Source organism: Bombyx mori, chromosome 15 (genome assembly GCF_030269925.1).
Source record: "Bombyx mori chromosome 15, ASM3026992v2".
NCBI lineage: Eukaryota > Metazoa > Arthropoda > Insecta > Lepidoptera > Bombycidae > Bombyx > Bombyx mori.
The window spans coordinates 5,433,288-5,450,174 of record NC_085121.1 but is presented as its reverse complement, the minus strand read 5'-3'; the positions used below and the strand labels follow the sequence as shown (position 1 = coordinate 5,450,174).

Below are 16,887 nucleotides of genomic sequence, written 5' to 3'. Positions count from 1 at the left end.
TATGACCTCTGAGTGTCCGCACGGGTAGGTACCACTACCCCGCCTATTTCTGCCGTGAAGCAGTAATGCGTTTCGGTTTGAAGGGTGGGGTAGCCGTTGTAACTATACTGAGACCTTAGAATTTATATCTCAAAGTGGGTGGCGCATTTACATTGTAGATGTCTATGGGCTCCAGTATACCACTTAACACCAGGTGGGCTGTGAGGTCGTCCATCCATCTAAGCAATAAAAAAAAAATTTGTAACTACACTGAAAGCTTAAAACTTTTTATATTTATACCAATACAACAATATCTTTAATTTTCTAACACAAAAATTATAAAATTTGATTAATGGAGAATCCATATTGCCTATTTTTTTTAAAGCTTACAATTTAAAATACTAGGAATCACAAATGAAATTTTGAAGATAAGATTTTATTTATTAAATAATATCATCTATTTAAGACAACGTTAACAATATTTAGGGCATAAATAAACTACATAATGCGTATTTACAGTTTTTAAATAGATAAGTAAAGGTTTTCATTTCATTTTTACAATTTTATGACTTTATCAATTGTACGAGGCATTGAATAAACGACATCACAACTGGGTATAAAAAAAATCAAGTCTACATAAATGAAATTTTACAGTTGTTTAATTCTTAAGGTTTTGTAAAGTACAGATTATAATTATTGTATTAATGATCATTTCTTTTATTCTCTTAATCATTCCAGTTTTCACCCCAACCTTCGTTCTCGTCTTGGTTTTCATCGGGTACGAACGTTAACTTGCTGCTAAATTCTTTCGAAACCAAATCATCGATACTGACAACAGCGGCCTTCTCGATAACAGGCTTCATGTCAGCGAAAAAGTCAAATTCGTCAGCACCTTTTTTTGTATTACTTGTTTTTTGATGTTTAATATCCAACTCTGATATGTCTACAATGTTTCTTTTGGCATCAATGGCTGCTTTTTGAAGCAATGATTTTTTTAATGCCGAATCTTCTGCTGCGACGTTCGTTTCGATTACGGGTACTTCTTTTTTTTCGGTATTCAAATAAATGGTATCTGCTTCAATCGAGATGCTTTCTGTTTCTGCCATAGTGAGCTGACGGTTAGTGTTATCCCAATCACTCCAATCCTCTTCGCTGTTAACTTGATTAATTGTAGATTCTCTTAATATTACTTCTTCCTCCAAAGATTCACCGCCGACTGGTGTAGGTCTTTCATTTAAGTTTATATTCGTAAAAGTGGTCAGACCGGTATTGTCATTTTCATAAACATCCTCTGAACAGGGTAATTCCCTTAATGATTTTTCTAAGAGATACACTTTTTTATCTTGCTTGTTGATGCTTGTTGATTTTATCAAGTTGTTTTTACAGTTTGGTCTTCCGTCAGTAAAATATTTTGATCTCTTTCCGCCTACAACGGCTGCAGCTCCGAGTATAGGTACTAAGACACTTAGGCATATTAATGTCGACGCTACTAAGTTATCATCTGTGTCTTTTATACCCAACAGTAACTGAAACATACAAGTTAAATCATTGAAATTAACAATACTAGTGGTGGGGTGTCTGAGTTACGGTTTGGAGGGTGGGGCAGCCGTTTTACCGTGAAAACTGAGACCTTAGAACTAATATCTCAAGGTAGGTGGCGGCATTTACGTTGTAGATGTCTGTGGGCTCCGGCAACCACATAACGTCAGGGGGACCATGAGCTCGTCCACTTACATAAACAATAAATAAATAAAAACTGTTGTACATTTCAAATTAAATATTTAGTGTCTAGCTAAAATATGAACTTATTTTTCGTTGAATAAAGATGAAGTAGCATTTATAAATTAGTATATTTATTATGAAATTACTATTTTTTTAAGATTAAGTTAACACGCTGTTTGTTCTTGAGGCTGTGAGTTTATTATTTATTATATCCTGTTTACTTACATTAAATATGTATTAAAAATGCAATAAAAATGCATGAGAAAATAATTTCATCGCATGGTTCGCGAATAAACCACCGAAACCCACAGGTAAATTTTACAACAATTGGATTTTCGATTCGATTACGACTACTTGGAACCCAAAGATTTGGCGTTTGTGGTTTTTGCTTGCTTCTAGTGCAGTTGGGATTCTGAATCTAAAATCTAAATGCCCATTCGTTTGTTTTTGTAGTTTGTTTATTAACAGTTTAGTAAGCGCGTGGTCTTGTATTAATTACAAAATAAACACAGGCCAGTTTATACATAGTCGTGAAGGTTTTGTCATTCGCGCCACGTCATGTGCTCAACACAATGGATAAGTCCCGGCAAAAAACTACGTACTACGTACCTAAACGTCTAAGTATTTCGTAACGTATTCGATGAGCACGGTAACCACACACGGTTACCACAGCTCTAGCAGCCTACTAGAACTAGTAGCGAAAGTAGGATCAATCAGGAACAAATTACTACTGCAATCCGATATACGACTTTGAATCTCTAATGTCGAGAGTTGATAGTTTGCAATCAAGACCGACACATTTTTAGTTCGAAGATCAGTTATTATTTTGAAAAGTTACTTTCTCGATATACTCTTAACACAGTAAGGTTTGTTTGCTAATATGTTTTACGAAAATGTCATCACAGCCGTGCACAGTTTTTACTGGCCCAATATGTTAGGCGACCATAAGTTATTGACTTAGTGGCGCAGTTGTTAGCTCTCAGCCTCCGACCGTTGGGCCGTGGGTCGTGGGTTCGATTTTCACATAAGGCAAACAATATCACTAGATGTGATTTGTCGCGTATTATATATTCGCGACGGAACACGCGCTTCTTTTAAGATTGCAGATGAAAAAGTATAATTTCAGTATTATACTCACTTCGGGTAGTATATGTTGCGAGAGCTCCTCGTGTGTGAAGACATGAATATACTTTGAAAAATGCATCAATAACAACATTCTTATCTGACTGTCTCTGACACTGAACAGTTGCAAAAGTCTAGGTTTCACATGCTCTTTGAACACGTTTAAACTAAAAAAACCTGGATGTTCACTATTTTGTTGTCTCTCTGAAAATAATATACCAATTAGCACAAATGTTTATTTTTTTCCTACCTATTCGCTGGTAGCCTAAGGAGTTATTCCAGCTTTTCGAGGACGTATAGGAGCTCACGCGCTCAACCTGAGAGAAAATTGCTAGCACTAGCCCTAGCAAAAAAGCCAAAAACCCCTGATTGGAGATTGGAAGCGCAACCCACTGAGAAGATCAGGCGAGAAACTCAGTGGGTTATGTCTATGGGCTAGTTTGCACGTCGACTCTTCGTCGTATCAAATTGACGTCTTCGACGAGGGCGCTAACTGGTGCTTGAAGAGCCAAAGCCTGAGAGCCGATCCGAAGAATGCGACAAGACATATTTTGAGTGACAGCAGAATTATTGTGCCCGTTAGTCCATTTTATACCAATGAAAAAAAACATAAGACTTTTACATAAAATCAAAATTACCATTACAAGGTTCGAGGATATATGGAATGACTTCCCTCCGTGCAGTTGCATCTAACATTGTGAGTCTTGAAAGCAACAATCCACTCAATTGCTTAGCTACAGTTTCCTCATCATAACATTTCAAATTGTTTAAAATGGTTGTGAAGAATTCACTTCTTTCATCTTCGCTTTTCAAAGGCAGGAATGTAAGAAACTTATAAATACTGATAAATGTGTGGTTGAAAAAATTGTGTTGCAAAACCTCTGATAGCTTTGACCTTTTTGTTGGATCTTCATTTTTCAAGTTGTCTTTACAGTATTTTTTAAAATTTGTTAAATATGGTACCTCATCTGAAATTTGCAGAATGGTGAACTGAATGTAGTCTGTTCAACTAAAAAACTGCGTTTTTACTATAATATTAAGAATAAAAAAAGCATGATAATATAATTCATCTAATTTTAAGACACATATCATGAGCTGGGTAGATACCACCAACCTGCCCTTTTCTGCGAAAAGGCAAGTATATTAATTGTTCGAGTTTGAAGGGTACGATAGCTATTATGCAATACAATTGAAAATAGAACCTGAAGATTAGTAATGGCATTTACGTTGTAATGTATATGACCAACTACATCATGTTGGTCATGTACACTTTCACCCATCTATGCACTAATGTATAAAAATACTTATGTCTGAGGTTGGATGGCAGCATTTGCCTTATGTCTACCAAAATGTTACATTTTAAATGAAAAAAATGCATCTCTCTAAGTTCTCTCTTGTAATATGTTGATTTTATAATATATTTGGATAGTCTATCTAATAAATGTTTACAAAAAATACCATCGCTTTGTCCCTTTAGAACATCTTCAACAAGTACTGCAAAACCATATTGATCCACTTTTGTTGTTAGCTCATTTGAATCTTCATTGGGATCAATGGCTTTATCATACCTGAAAAAAAAAATTTATTAAAACCATATAAAGAAATCATTATAAGATTTTAATTTAGGTAATCAAAAGTCCAGTGAAATTCAAAATAATTATAAAATACTGACCTATGGATTCTAGCATGTTTTAAATAAGCCGGTGTGAGCTCAGAAAATGGACATAAGTATTGCAAGCCACCTAGTTTCCACTGGCCATCACCTGTCACATATACAGCTGAAGTACTGACATTATTATGTGACATGCTAGCCTGGAAATTAAAACAAATTTCTAAAAAATCTTAAAATTCATTTTGATTGGGTTACTCTGAAACCCTTATTGTATAATGGAAAATGCTTATTAGAATTTCTGTACATGGTTTTGGCCTATCATTGTTTTATCAGAACCTATTTTGGTAACTCATCAGCATATTCATTTCCTTTAACATCAACATGTCCAGATTGCTAAACTATCAATCTAGTTCAAGAGTGTCAATACACTACTATATTGATCCAGTTTAGTAACGGTCCATATAGAAGGGTCAAAGGCTATATGGTTTAAGCGACATTATCTTTGTAATTAAAGGTCTGTTTTATTTGGTATTAGTATCAACAATTTGATGTTTTTAATTGAACTTCAACTAAGTTTACCCCATTCAAATATCTGGAGAAGTTTTTTTTATACTATTTTTTCCAAAATTTAAACTTTCAATGGGTCTCTTGTAATGTTGCTTTAACAAAATAGCTTTTCACCCCTCAATATGAATCATTGTTTCATTATCTATACTAATATAAAAATCTACAGTGGTTTTTATGGATGTTCAGTTATAACTACTGAACCATGCATCCGATTGACTTGATACTTGGTATCCATGTAGAAAATGCATGTACTTAATGGATAGGCTATTATTTACAAGAGTGTTGGACTCCCTAATAATTATGACAATAAATAATAAAGTTAATTTTCAATGCCCAGCGAAGCAGGCCAGTACAGCTAGTGTCTTATAGAATATCAATGATATAAGAGCCTCTACATATATTGTATCAACATTATTTGTGTCTAGTAGACAATAGACAGTTCACATGCCTAATTTTAACTTATATTTTATGAAGCCTAAGTTTTGTTTTCAAATGTTCTACAAAAAGGCAGTAGTAACTTCACCTGTCATAAAAAGAGCCAGGGTAACAAATTGCAGCTTATATGACTTTATAACGCACGCATCCCTATTTGTTAATACTCATGGGTCTTTAAGGGGAATGCATGCAGGCAGGGCGTAAGAGCAGTGCCGCCGGCCGACCACAAAGCTCTCAGTAAAAAGTTAGTGATTGAGTCGATAGAATAGTGTTTAAAAATGTTTACCTCAGTTACTTATTTTTTAAATTCATTTTGGGTTGTCCATAAATCATTAGACTATACCTTCGACTGTGATAGTTTTATTCATTATAAATCCTAATTTTGTTTAAAGTTAACAGTCAACAAAAAAGAGCTATAGCTATTCATTATATTTTATATTTTCCCCCATATATTATTATATCCCATTTGTAAGCAAGTCTGTTAATGTGGTTGCTTACCTGATCATGCAAGAATACTAAAGCTCTAAGAATGTTGTTTAATCCAATGCAAATTTGTAAAGGTGAAAGAGTTTTCAGAACATGACTTAGAGGTAGCACATATTCTGTTGCCAAATGCAGTGTCGAACGCTGTTGCCATGCTGATATGTATCTCACAATACATGGATGTCGATATTTTAATAAATTCTGTAAAAATATAATTGTTGCTTTACTTCGAAGTACCAAATGTTTATTTCCACTTAAATTAATTAAGGAATAAAACTCACATTACAAAATTTTTCTAGAGGTGTCGATACAGCCCAAAGTGGTCCTGCAGCCGCTTCTCCTTTGAAAACAGACACTGAACCATCCCCTTTCAGACTGAAGTATCTACAACTATCTTTTATAGTGGCTTGATATTGTTGCCAAAATTCTGTTATCTCTACAGCTTTATCCTCTATTTCCAAGCCACTTAGCTGTGAGTTTTCGTTACCCATCATTTATCTAATATCTGAAGATTAAAAATTACCTACTTTTTTTTTTTTTTTTTTCTCCCATTTCTTGGCCTGCACGGTTTGTGCGTCAGCCACGCAAAAAGGTTAGGAAGTGTGTTAATGGATTTATTTTTTGGATTTGAAATTGGAACGGAATTTGGAAAAAGGATCAGGTATATATATTATATAAACTAAATACATAAATGGTTACAATTTTATATTATTATGAAAAATGAAACTAGCTAATATTCTATATACATCAATATTGATATTAGATAAAAGGATAGAAATTGAAGTAGGAAAAGGAATTTTAATGGACAAAAGTGAGGAAATAAAAGCGGAACGGTCATTTCGAGGACAGGCAAAGAATATATGATTAAAATCCCCAACGTCATTGCCACACTCACATATATCGCTAGGCAAAAGGTTAAGCCTTGCCAAATGCAAGGGAATGCATGCATGGCCCAGCCTCATGCGAATAAGGGTCGATGTGATAGCTTTACCAAACGTCAGATTTGAAAACCACGGTTTAGGAGGTATATCCACCTGGATAGTGCTGTAATATCGACCTTTAGTCTGACTTGAAGAACGCCAAATGTGAGTCCAAGAATTCAATAACTGGAATTTAGGAAGCAGAGCTAAATCACAACAAAAGTTTTTGTACGGAACCAAATCTCCATCATTGACCGCAGCTTTGGCAAGGCTATCGGCCTTGGCATTGCCAAAGATACCCGAGTGCCCCGGAATCCAAGCAAAGGAAACTGTGTAATTTTTGATGCAACATTGATACAATAAATCACGACATGCAATAATCACAGGATGATTATTTCGGTTACTGTTAAAAGGAAAACGTTCCAAGGCTTGGAGGGCACTTTTAGCGTCAGTTAAAATTATTGACTTTTTAAGCTTCATCATTAAAATGTACTCCAGAGACTTCAGAAGACCAAAACATTCTCCAGTAAATACTGAAGTCTCTGGAGGCAATTTTGTTTTCTGAACAATGCCAAACTGTTGATGGAAAATGCCGACCCCCACACACTCCTCGGGACCGGGTTTGGAGGAATCGCTAAAAATTAAATGACAATTTTTCCATCGGCTGTCACTGTCAATAATATCAATAAATTTGGCATTGATAGAAAGATCTTGTTTACTTAGGCCGAAATCAAACATAATAGATGGATTTAAAGTTAGGGCATCATAGTTAACACAAAATATTGGAAGGAATTGTGATCTATGTGTAGGAGCTTGAAGAGCTAAGTACTTTTGGAGACTAACAATAAGGCATGGCGGCGATTTATGAGCCCAGTACGGATAATCCATACATTCCAGCAGAGACCGTAACTTAGTGTAAAGAGGATGATTATAAACTTGGAATGCTCTAAATAGAAACCGGTCACAAAGAAATTGTCGTCTGAGGTGCAGGGGGGCTTCAGAACATTCGACCTGCAAAGCGTTAATAGGGCTCGAACGCATAGCCCCAGCAATTATTCTCAGAGCCTTAGACTGGATAATGTCTAACTTATGGAGAGCTACTGCATTACAGGGTTCAATTATAAATGTTCCATAGTCCAAAATACTCCTTATTAGGGCATTATACAAAAGCTTTAGAGAGAAAGGGTGGGCTCCCCACCAAACTCCAGAGAGGCAACGCAATATATTTAGAATCTTCTCACATTTATCACTTATATAGTAGCAATGAGGGCTTCCTGTAAGTCTTGAGTCTAAAATTACCCCAAGAAATGTTGCTTCACTTTTAACAGGAACTCTAATGTTATTATAAAATACAGACACTGATGGAGGAAGCCTCATACGTGAAAATAAGACTATAATACTTTTAGGAACTGAAAGGCTTAGAGAGTTATTGTCAAGCCAAACTTTTAGCAACTTAAGAGAATATGTGACAGTATCAGACATGTTGTCAATAGAATCACCAGAGACATAGAGGAGTAAATCATCTGCATATTGGAGTGTGTTAACTTTACCCCTAAGGGAGGCTTCCAGATCATGAGAATATATATTGTAAAGTAAGGGACTTAAAACGGAGCCCTGGGGTAAACCTTTCCAGACAATACGGGATTGATAAGAGTCTTCTGATATTACTTTAAGCATTCTACCAGAGAGAAGATTGATTATGAAACTTATGAAAATTTGTGGGATATTCAAATTAATCATTTTTTGTTTCAGAACCGAAAGGTTGACATTATCATAGGCTGCAGACACATCTAAGAATGCTGCTAACACAGACTTATTGTATGAAAATGCCAATCTTATGTCTGTCATAAAAATGCTGAGACTATCCATCGTACTCCTACCTTTCCTAAATCCAAACTGGTTAGGAGATAGTAACCCTTTACTCTCAATAAACCATTCTAGTCTATTTTTAACTAGATGTTCGCAAATTTTGGAAATCACTGAAGCTAATGCAATTGGTCTGTATGATGATGGATCATTAATGGGTTTGTTGGGCTTATGTATTGGGATAACTTCATGGATTTTCCATGATGGAGGAATATTACCTGATGTTAAGATTGAATTAATTAAACTGAGAAAATAAGAAAGGCAGGAGTCGTTCAGGTTTTGAAGAAAAGAATATGGAATTCCATCACAACCCGGGGCTGAGTCCCTAAGCCTTGAAAGAACCCCTTTGAGTTCTGAAAGGCTAAAGGAAATGAATGAATCGCTGCTATCATGCTGGGAGAGGAGAGAAGGCTGTGAGTCAGAAGAAATATTATCTATAGATGGGACAAATGGTGGAGCTAATTTGTCAAGAAACAAATCAACTGTACTACTATCCATGAAAGGAGACCTTGGAGGTTTGAAAGCGGATCTGAATCTACGAATATTTTGCCAAACTTGAGATGGAGAAATTTCTGGTGAAATTGAGGCACAAAAAGATTTCCAGCTATTGAATCTTTTTTGTTTTAATAATTTACGAGTTTTAGTTATAAGATTACTAAGAATATTAAAATTTTGTGTTGTAGAATTTTCTCTGTAATTTTCTTCAGCTATCTTTCTCTCAGCTATCGCAGCAGAACACTCACTGTCCCACCAAGGAGGTGATGGAATATACCCATCTCCACTATTGTTTTTTATAGGAAAGACTTCCTCAGCAGCTTGTAGTAGGGCCCGTGTAAAAGCTTCAGCACAAAGATGATTACTGCTGTCATTTAGTGGAGGTATGGTTGATAAATTTTGTTGAACTTTATCTCCAAATAATGACCAGTTGGCATCCTTAAGTCTATATTTTAGCCGGGGAGGGGCCTTTGATGTCTTTTCACCAATTTTTTGAGGAAATGATACCATTAGTGGAAAGTGATCGCTTCCATATGAAGACGATAGAGGCCACCAGTTTAATGTAGGAGCAAGTGAGGGACTACAAAGGGTAAGATCTGGTGCACTAATACCCTCATGGGGCTGTGTTCTTCTAGTAGGACAACCAGAGTTTAAAAGACATAAATTATTATCATCTAAGATGTCTAAGATTCTAGCCCCATAATGATCAGACTTAGAACTTCCCCACATAGAATGTTGTGCATTGAAATCTCCCATAACCAAAATAGGGCGCGGGAGGGAAGATAGGATGCTACGAATATCGTCAAAGACTTCATTGGAAGGGTGAGGTATATACATATTTACAAAACAGATATTATTTACACTAGCAGCAATAATAGAAAATTTATCACTGTGATTAGGGATGGGTAAGTGGACAAAGGGCACACCTCCCCTAAGAATTAGTGCCACTCCACCATACCCATCTGTTCTGTCTTCTCTAAGACAGACATGTCCTGGAATTCTAAAATTGAATCCAGGACGAAGCCAAGTCTCTTGAAGAGAGACTGCAAATGGTTTGTAACTATTCAATAAAAAAATTAAGTCACTTTTTTTACTATTAATACTCCGGCAATTCCATTGAATCACCAGAGACTGGTTTCGTGGATGGTCCTGACTGTCCATTAGTTAAAAAAGTTTTTGAAGAAACGGCATCGTTGGACGGTATTTTAATTATGTTCGATTGTGAAAGGTACTGAATTATAGAAATGATGAGATCCTTTGTTATTATTTCTGACAAATCATTGTAATTTTTGAGACAACCTGTAGAAAAGGAAGGAATGTTGCTGTAATCTTGGATAAGCTCTGCATGCGCTTTTTGATCATATCCCTTACTAGAATTTCTGGGACGAGCTTTGGGTTTCAAGAATACTGTTTTCTTATATGATTGAGTCGGACTCTTAAAAGGGCTTGTTAAATTATAGGGGCTTGAATAAGTCATAGTTGGACCCGAAGGGGCTGATGAAGCAGAAGCAACAATGTCAGCATAAGATTTTGAAACTGGTGGATAGACTTTACTTGCTTCTGAATAGGATATAGAGTTTCTAGCCATTGTTTCTTTTATAGCTTTCTGCCTAGCATACTCCGGGCATTTTTTGTCTGTTGCGAAATGGGAACCAGAACATAAAATACACACAGCATCATCTCTTTCCGTCTCGCAACTTATACCTGAATGATTGTCACCACATTTGTAACACCTTGGAGTGCCTCTGCATTGCATTTTGGTGTGACCAAAACGGCAGCAATTAAAGCATTGCAGCGTGGGGTAAATATAAAGCTCTACAGGTAGGGAGTTAAAACACATAAAGACCCTGGGAGGTAACACCTTCCCATCAAAGGTCAAAACTACGGTCTCAGTTGGAACAAACTTGGGTGTCTCGCCGTCATAAACCTTTCTGTTTAGTCTCCGAACTTTCAGAATGCTTCCACAGTTCTGCGGAAGCTCTATATTTTCTATAACATCTTTCTCGTCCCAGTCACATGGAACACCTCTCACTATTCCCATGCGGGTGATAGTGAAGGCCGGAATAAAAGCTTTATATTTATTATCATCAAGAGATTTGTGATTTAGAAATGAGTTAGCCTCCTGAAATGTTTTAAATTGAAATGACAACCTATTCCTTCCAATTTTTTTTATGCTTCCCTCTACAATGCTTTTTATTGAATTTTTTTTTAGAAAGAATCCAAATTGTACTGGATGAATAGATCCGGTTTGATTAGGTTGTAAAATTTTTTGAATATGTACATCATAAGGCGCAGGGTCTGACGCCTGGTAAAGCAGCCTAGCAGTGCGAGGGTTACTCGTAATGTTTTTAGAGTTAGCAACCTCATCATGATGGATTTCAGTGATTTTATCATCTGACTCAAGTACTTTAGGTATAACATTATCCTTTATATCATTAGGGGAAAGTTGGCAATCTGGTAGATCTGTATGTTTGTGATTCCTTCTCTTTTTTTGGTTTCTAGTTGATATTCTCTTTCTTTTAACGGATTTAATGTTTTCCGAACAGTCTGTATCTATAATGGAACCTTCCGTTTCCATTCCCGAAGCATCTATTGTAACTACATGAGACACCTGGAGGGATGTCCCTCCAGGGTCTTCGGGCTCCAACATGGAGGCCAAGAAAAAAAATACTATTTACATATAATACAATAAGATGACTTACCAGGCGAAGAAAACAAACTAAAACTATAAATAATCAATACTACTAATATATATACACTTTACAACTTAACTGATCCTGTAATATTAAATTAATTTAATTTTCAAAAGTTTAGCCAAAAAAAGACGCCCGCTTAATTCAACACTTCCCGCGCTTTTTCAATTACCTACTTAGACATACCTATTTAATTTATAAAATTTGACTTGGATGGAAACTAGGGATGTAAACCGGTTCGAAGAAAACCGGAGAAAAACCGGTTTTTATACATACCGATAAATACCGGTTTTTATTTAAGAATACCGGTTTTTTACGCTTTACATTTACAGTTCACACCAGTGCTACCAGATCAAATATACAAGCTACAAATATAAAAAAAACCGTGTTTCAGAATCAAATTACCGTGCATTACATTTAAAAACTACAGTGCAATAACCACAATATGGTTGGTAGACTTTTAGCGTACGAAATGAGGACTGTGACCCAAATATCCACATATCTGCACCCAACACTCAGAAATGGCTTTCGCCAACCAGAGCACATGTTGTCTGCAAAAGAGATGGTGCATCGTGAACTGGGGAATCTTCTTGAAGAATTTTCAACTCTCGCTTTATCATCGGAACAGCCAGAAAAAACACACAAACAATTTTAAAAAGCCTGGTATTCTGGATTTTTTGCATTCGCGAAAACGGGATATTCCGAATGCCACGGCGGCCGCAGTGAATATAGTGCGAATGTATATTGAGACTGAAGCCGCCACAGTAAACCACACCGAAATTGCTGGCACGTGCTAACATCCAGAAGGAGCAGGCTTCTGAATGACGCAGCCCAACTATGCCTCTTGCATCAAAATTTTGATTTAATACAATAGTATTAAATCAAAAATAAAATGCTTTTTATTATTGGATAATATATATTTGATAATTAAAAGCCTATATAAAATATGCTCACCCAATTAATTGTATGAAGAAAACTCTTCGTTTATACGTAAATTTGTTTTATTTAGTGATTATTTAGCCTTTATGGAAAAAACCTAAAAATACCTAAAAAAAACCGGTTTTTTGAGAAAAAAACCGGTAATAAACCGGAGCCAGAAATTGTAATCGGTTCACATCGCTAATGGAAACCTACACATAAACACTTATTTATCATTTTCGCGTTTGATACTAATAGGCAGGGGGGTGCAACTCCCATACAAAGGAAAATAACATACAACTAGCGTCATCTTACTCCTGTGGCGACGTAATTTTTGTAACTTTTAGGCATTAATGATCTAATAAACTCACTAGATGGCAGATATGAGTTCTGACTCAATAAAAAATGTAGCGTACTTTGAAGCAGTGCTTCCACTTTTAGGGAATTCTCCCTTTTTTAGGGAAAAATAGCTGATATTTTGGATGATAAAGACAATTTAAAAAATACCAGGATTTAGGATATTTCGGGGTAAAAAGCAAAGCCTATACTAGTAACTGTTGTGAATTTTAAAATAAACGATAATTAAAGTAAAACAATGAACATTTTATTTTATGGAGAGAGAATGACATTAAGTCGAGTTGACAAGTAAAAGAATAAAACAGAGTTGTGTATAAAAACTATAAAGGTTTGATTCAACAGTAACCCTCTAGTAAAGTAAATCATAGATTAAGCCACTGCTTTTTCTTAGGGATTCCCCAGAATCCCAATAAGTATAATCCGCCAAATTTTTATTTACCTATTTTCGTTGATGTCACCATAACTTACTTGTATTGTAATATACAGGTACTTCATGTACCATGAAAGATTATCATGGTAATTTCATTTACGAAAACCTTGTAATTGTCATTTCACTTTTGCTAGCAGTTCCTTCTTCAAAGACTGAGGTGGAAAGATTATTCAGCGTTCTCAAATTTAAAAACTGACAAAAGAAACAGGCTTTCTAATGAAACCCTGAACGGCTTGCTTCATAGAAAGTTCCCAACTTTGCCAGCAAACAATTGCTCAATTTTAGAACCGAACAGTGTTAGGTTGCGTGCAGCAAAAGAATATAAAAGCAATGCGTCGACTTCCTTGAAAATTCTAATCCTATAGATCTATGATCTTCTGGGGGCGTTTATATTATATATACCTACATTAAATAATATGCTGTGGTTTATTTTCTGTATTTTATTTATGCTTTCTATATCAAGGATTTATGAAAGTTGTTTAAGAAATTTTAGGGATAAATTCAAAAGAAACTAGGGTAAAATGTGGTAAAAAAAACATAAGTGGAAACACTGCTTTGAAGTTTTCAAAATTCCAGGGCCGTAAAACAATCTCAAAAAAAAAAAAAAGTTTTCAAAATGTCGTAACGATTTAATTTTTTAAATCGTTTTTTTTTTGGTCTTGGTGTGAGTTATTTTACGTTGTAGTATTAATTTAGAGCAACTTTTAGCTTTATGAGAATATTAGACGATTAGACATTGAGAAACTCTGTTTTGAATTCTCTTTAGACATAACTTGGCTCCAATACTTTTTTCTTCGTTAGCGTTTCGTAAGCCTGTGTAACTATTTTCATTTCTTACAGAATGTTTATTATTAAAAATCAGCATGCCTCGAAGATCGAAAATGAAATGCTATTTCGGATGCCTTGATAACGGTGAGTTTACACTATTTTCCCGGTATATTATTTGCTAACAGAATTATTATTCATAATATAATTAAATGAATTAGCACCAACTAATGGTCCTTCCTATTTCTGCTGCCTAGCTATCATATATGTTAAGTTTTGATCAAAACAGTCGGTATTAAGTCTCGTACTATCACACACACACCTCAGATAATAAAATTGTCTCGAGTGGGTGGAAGTATTTATGTTTTGCAACTCAGCGTATTATATGCTTATTGTCAAGTGGGCCCGAACTAGTTTTTTGGAATGATCAATCAGTCATGCTTTCCTGTTTAAATAAAATACAGCACAATTGATCTCACATCCAAAGTTAGATGATGGCATTCACGTTTTGTTTCCTGGTGTTTGATAACTAAGTTACACCAAGTGGCCTGTGACCACGTTCATCCTTCTACCCAATATAAAATAATGTTTTTATTTTTGTAGACAAAGGTTTGATAATGACAAAATTTTATGGAAAAATTATAAGGAGCACTAAAATGTCTGAAACATGAAAAGATTGATGCACTATATTTGAACCAGAACGTGTTATGTAATATATTAATTTGTAAGTAAGATTACATTAACACTAAATTTTTCATGGTCGTATTTTTTCAATATTTGTTACATACTTAAGATACTTTGTTTCTCCGTTTCAGAAGAGAAACTGATTCAGCAAGGAACGTGAACTCTCAAGGGATCTTAATTTTTTTTAAATATGTTTATAATTGATAAATTAATAATTGAAATAGTTCATAAGAACTAAATTGATGCCAATTTTGTTTTAAAATAGGTTGTTTAGTTCTTATAGTTATAGTATTACGTTTGAATAGTTGTAATTAGTAAGTTAGTAATATATGAAAATACTGATATAAATTTTTGTAAATAACCTTTTGTAAATTCTACGAGAAGATGATTTTAATTAATGATCAAAAGTCAACGGTCTTTAAAAGCATTATTTGCAATTATTTAGATTAACTGTGGAATATATTTGCTAAGTTGTGTTTTCTGTATGAGCAGATATAAATGAAAATGCCCAAACATGATTATGTTTCTTACATTTTCATTATGTGAAATCAATATGCTTGTGACTGAGTATATTAATAATTTATTAAAACTTAAGTGATAGACAGCAACCCCTATGGCACTGCTGAAGTTTATAAGCACTGGTGACCACTTATCATGGGCCGGGTTGTGTGCTCGTCTGCTGTTGAGTGCAATAAAAATTTTCGAAACCCTTTCTATTATTTAGATGTAATATTAGTGTACATTTAATTTGGATTAAAAGATAAATTTACATTTTATGTTTGCATGTGTATGTTTATAATTCATTTGCATGTAACGAACACCAGTTTCTTTTGTAACAAAATGTAAACTAATGGTTTGTAATGAATGTAATTAACTTTAAGATGATTTTCTTTCAATCTGCTGTTTGTTTCATCTAGTATTACCAAAGCTAAAGCATCAGAAACGTCAGAATAGAAATAATTTAGATAGGGAATAAAAGTATAACTAATGTAATCATGTCTAAGATTACTATAAGCGTCATTAAGTACAAACTATCAATATTTAAGAGTACTTTAAATCATCATTACATTTTTTAAACATTTTTTGTTTTTCAAATCATGTAATAAAACGTTTGTGCAGAACAAAATGTCACATGTTATGAACATGATTGTGGGTTAATCGTTTCTTAAATTTCTAAATGTTTATAAGAATGCTAAGAATAATTTAGTATTCACTTTAGTGTGTGTATTATCTCTACAATGCTAGTATAAATGACAATTATTGTATGACGAAGCATAGGTAGTGTTTATAGATGTAATATTTTCATACAAGGTCATGATCTGTCACGATCAACTTTAAGCAAGAACTGCTATAGTTAAGAAACAAATTTATTAAATTTAATTCAAATTGTCTACTATGTTTGTAATGGAAAGCTGACATGTTTATATTTCGCACAAATGACTTAAGTGACATTGAATAATTTGATTATCTAGACTTAATTAACTTTTAGATAACTTTCGATTTAATGTTATTAAGTACTCTAGTAGGATTAATCTAGAGGAGTTATTGTTATTCGAAATTTTATACAATTGTACGTTCATACTATCTTTTAACAGTAAATTGTTTGTAATATAGGGAAATTAAATAGCTTACAGAGAATTACAGCTTTTTATTTAAAAAAACTGTTTTCTCTCTGTATGAAAAGGTCTTATCGATTAGAATGCTGAACACAATCAAACGTTCTTTAATATTTCATAAGTACTACCGGGAATTTCAGCGATTCTAAACGATAAGATTTTTCATAAAGAGAGTTAATTATAAAAAATATTAAAATTACTAAAAAAGCCACCTGGTGGGGGG

General features: G+C 34.4%; 1 protein-coding gene and 1 long non-coding RNA gene across 4 annotated transcripts; one reads left to right on the top strand and one right to left on the bottom strand.

The window, feature by feature from the left end:
- Positions 1-399: 399 nt before the first annotated feature.
- Positions 400-12,277, bottom strand: LOC101737643 (protein-associating with the carboxyl-terminal domain of ezrin). Of its 3 annotated transcripts, none has more exons than XM_038015643.2 (8): positions 12,067-12,277; positions 6,202-6,443; positions 5,936-6,121; positions 4,496-4,635; positions 4,282-4,391; positions 3,462-3,791; positions 2,840-3,027; positions 400-1,505 (listed from the first exon to the last, which is right to left on the bottom strand). In XM_038015643.2, exons 2-8 carry the CDS (start codon positions 6,412-6,414, stop codon positions 705-707), a joined length of 1,968 nt encoding a protein of 655 aa, XP_037871571.1. In that variant the 5' UTR covers positions 6,415-6,443; positions 12,067-12,277; the 3' UTR covers positions 400-704. The 3 variants fall into 3 exon arrangements, with proteins under 3 accessions (XP_037871571.1, XP_062528437.1, XP_037871572.1); XM_062672453.1 differs by lacking the exon at positions 12,067-12,277 and adding an exon at positions 11,904-12,048 and having other exon boundaries at positions 6,202-6,425; XM_038015644.2 differs by lacking the exon at positions 12,067-12,277 and adding an exon at positions 11,904-12,041.
- Positions 12,278-14,101: 1,824 nt separating this feature from the next.
- On the top strand, positions 14,102-16,686 carry LOC134200170 (uncharacterized). The gene is made up of 3 exons (XR_009974967.1): positions 14,102-14,511; positions 14,968-15,088; positions 15,180-16,686. It is a non-coding gene; the product is annotated as an uncharacterized LOC134200170 (long non-coding RNA).
- Positions 16,687-16,887: the final 201 nt, after the last annotated feature.

What these genes read in the sequence shown, in the direction of transcription:
- LOC101737643 (XM_038015643.2), bottom strand. Translation starts at nt 6,414, where the DNA reads ATGATGGGTAACGAAAACTCACAGCTAAGTGGCTTGGAAATAGAGGAT. An exon ending in AAACATGCTAGAATCCATAG is followed by an intron (nt 4,392 to 4,495) that starts GTCAGTATTTTA and finishes TTTTTTTTTCAG; the next exon opens with GTATGATAAAGCCATTGATC. An exon ending in TATCCTCGAACCTTGTAATG is followed by an intron (nt 3,028 to 3,461) that starts GTAATTTTGATT and finishes TATTATTTTCAG; the next exon opens with AGAGACAACAAAATAGTGAA.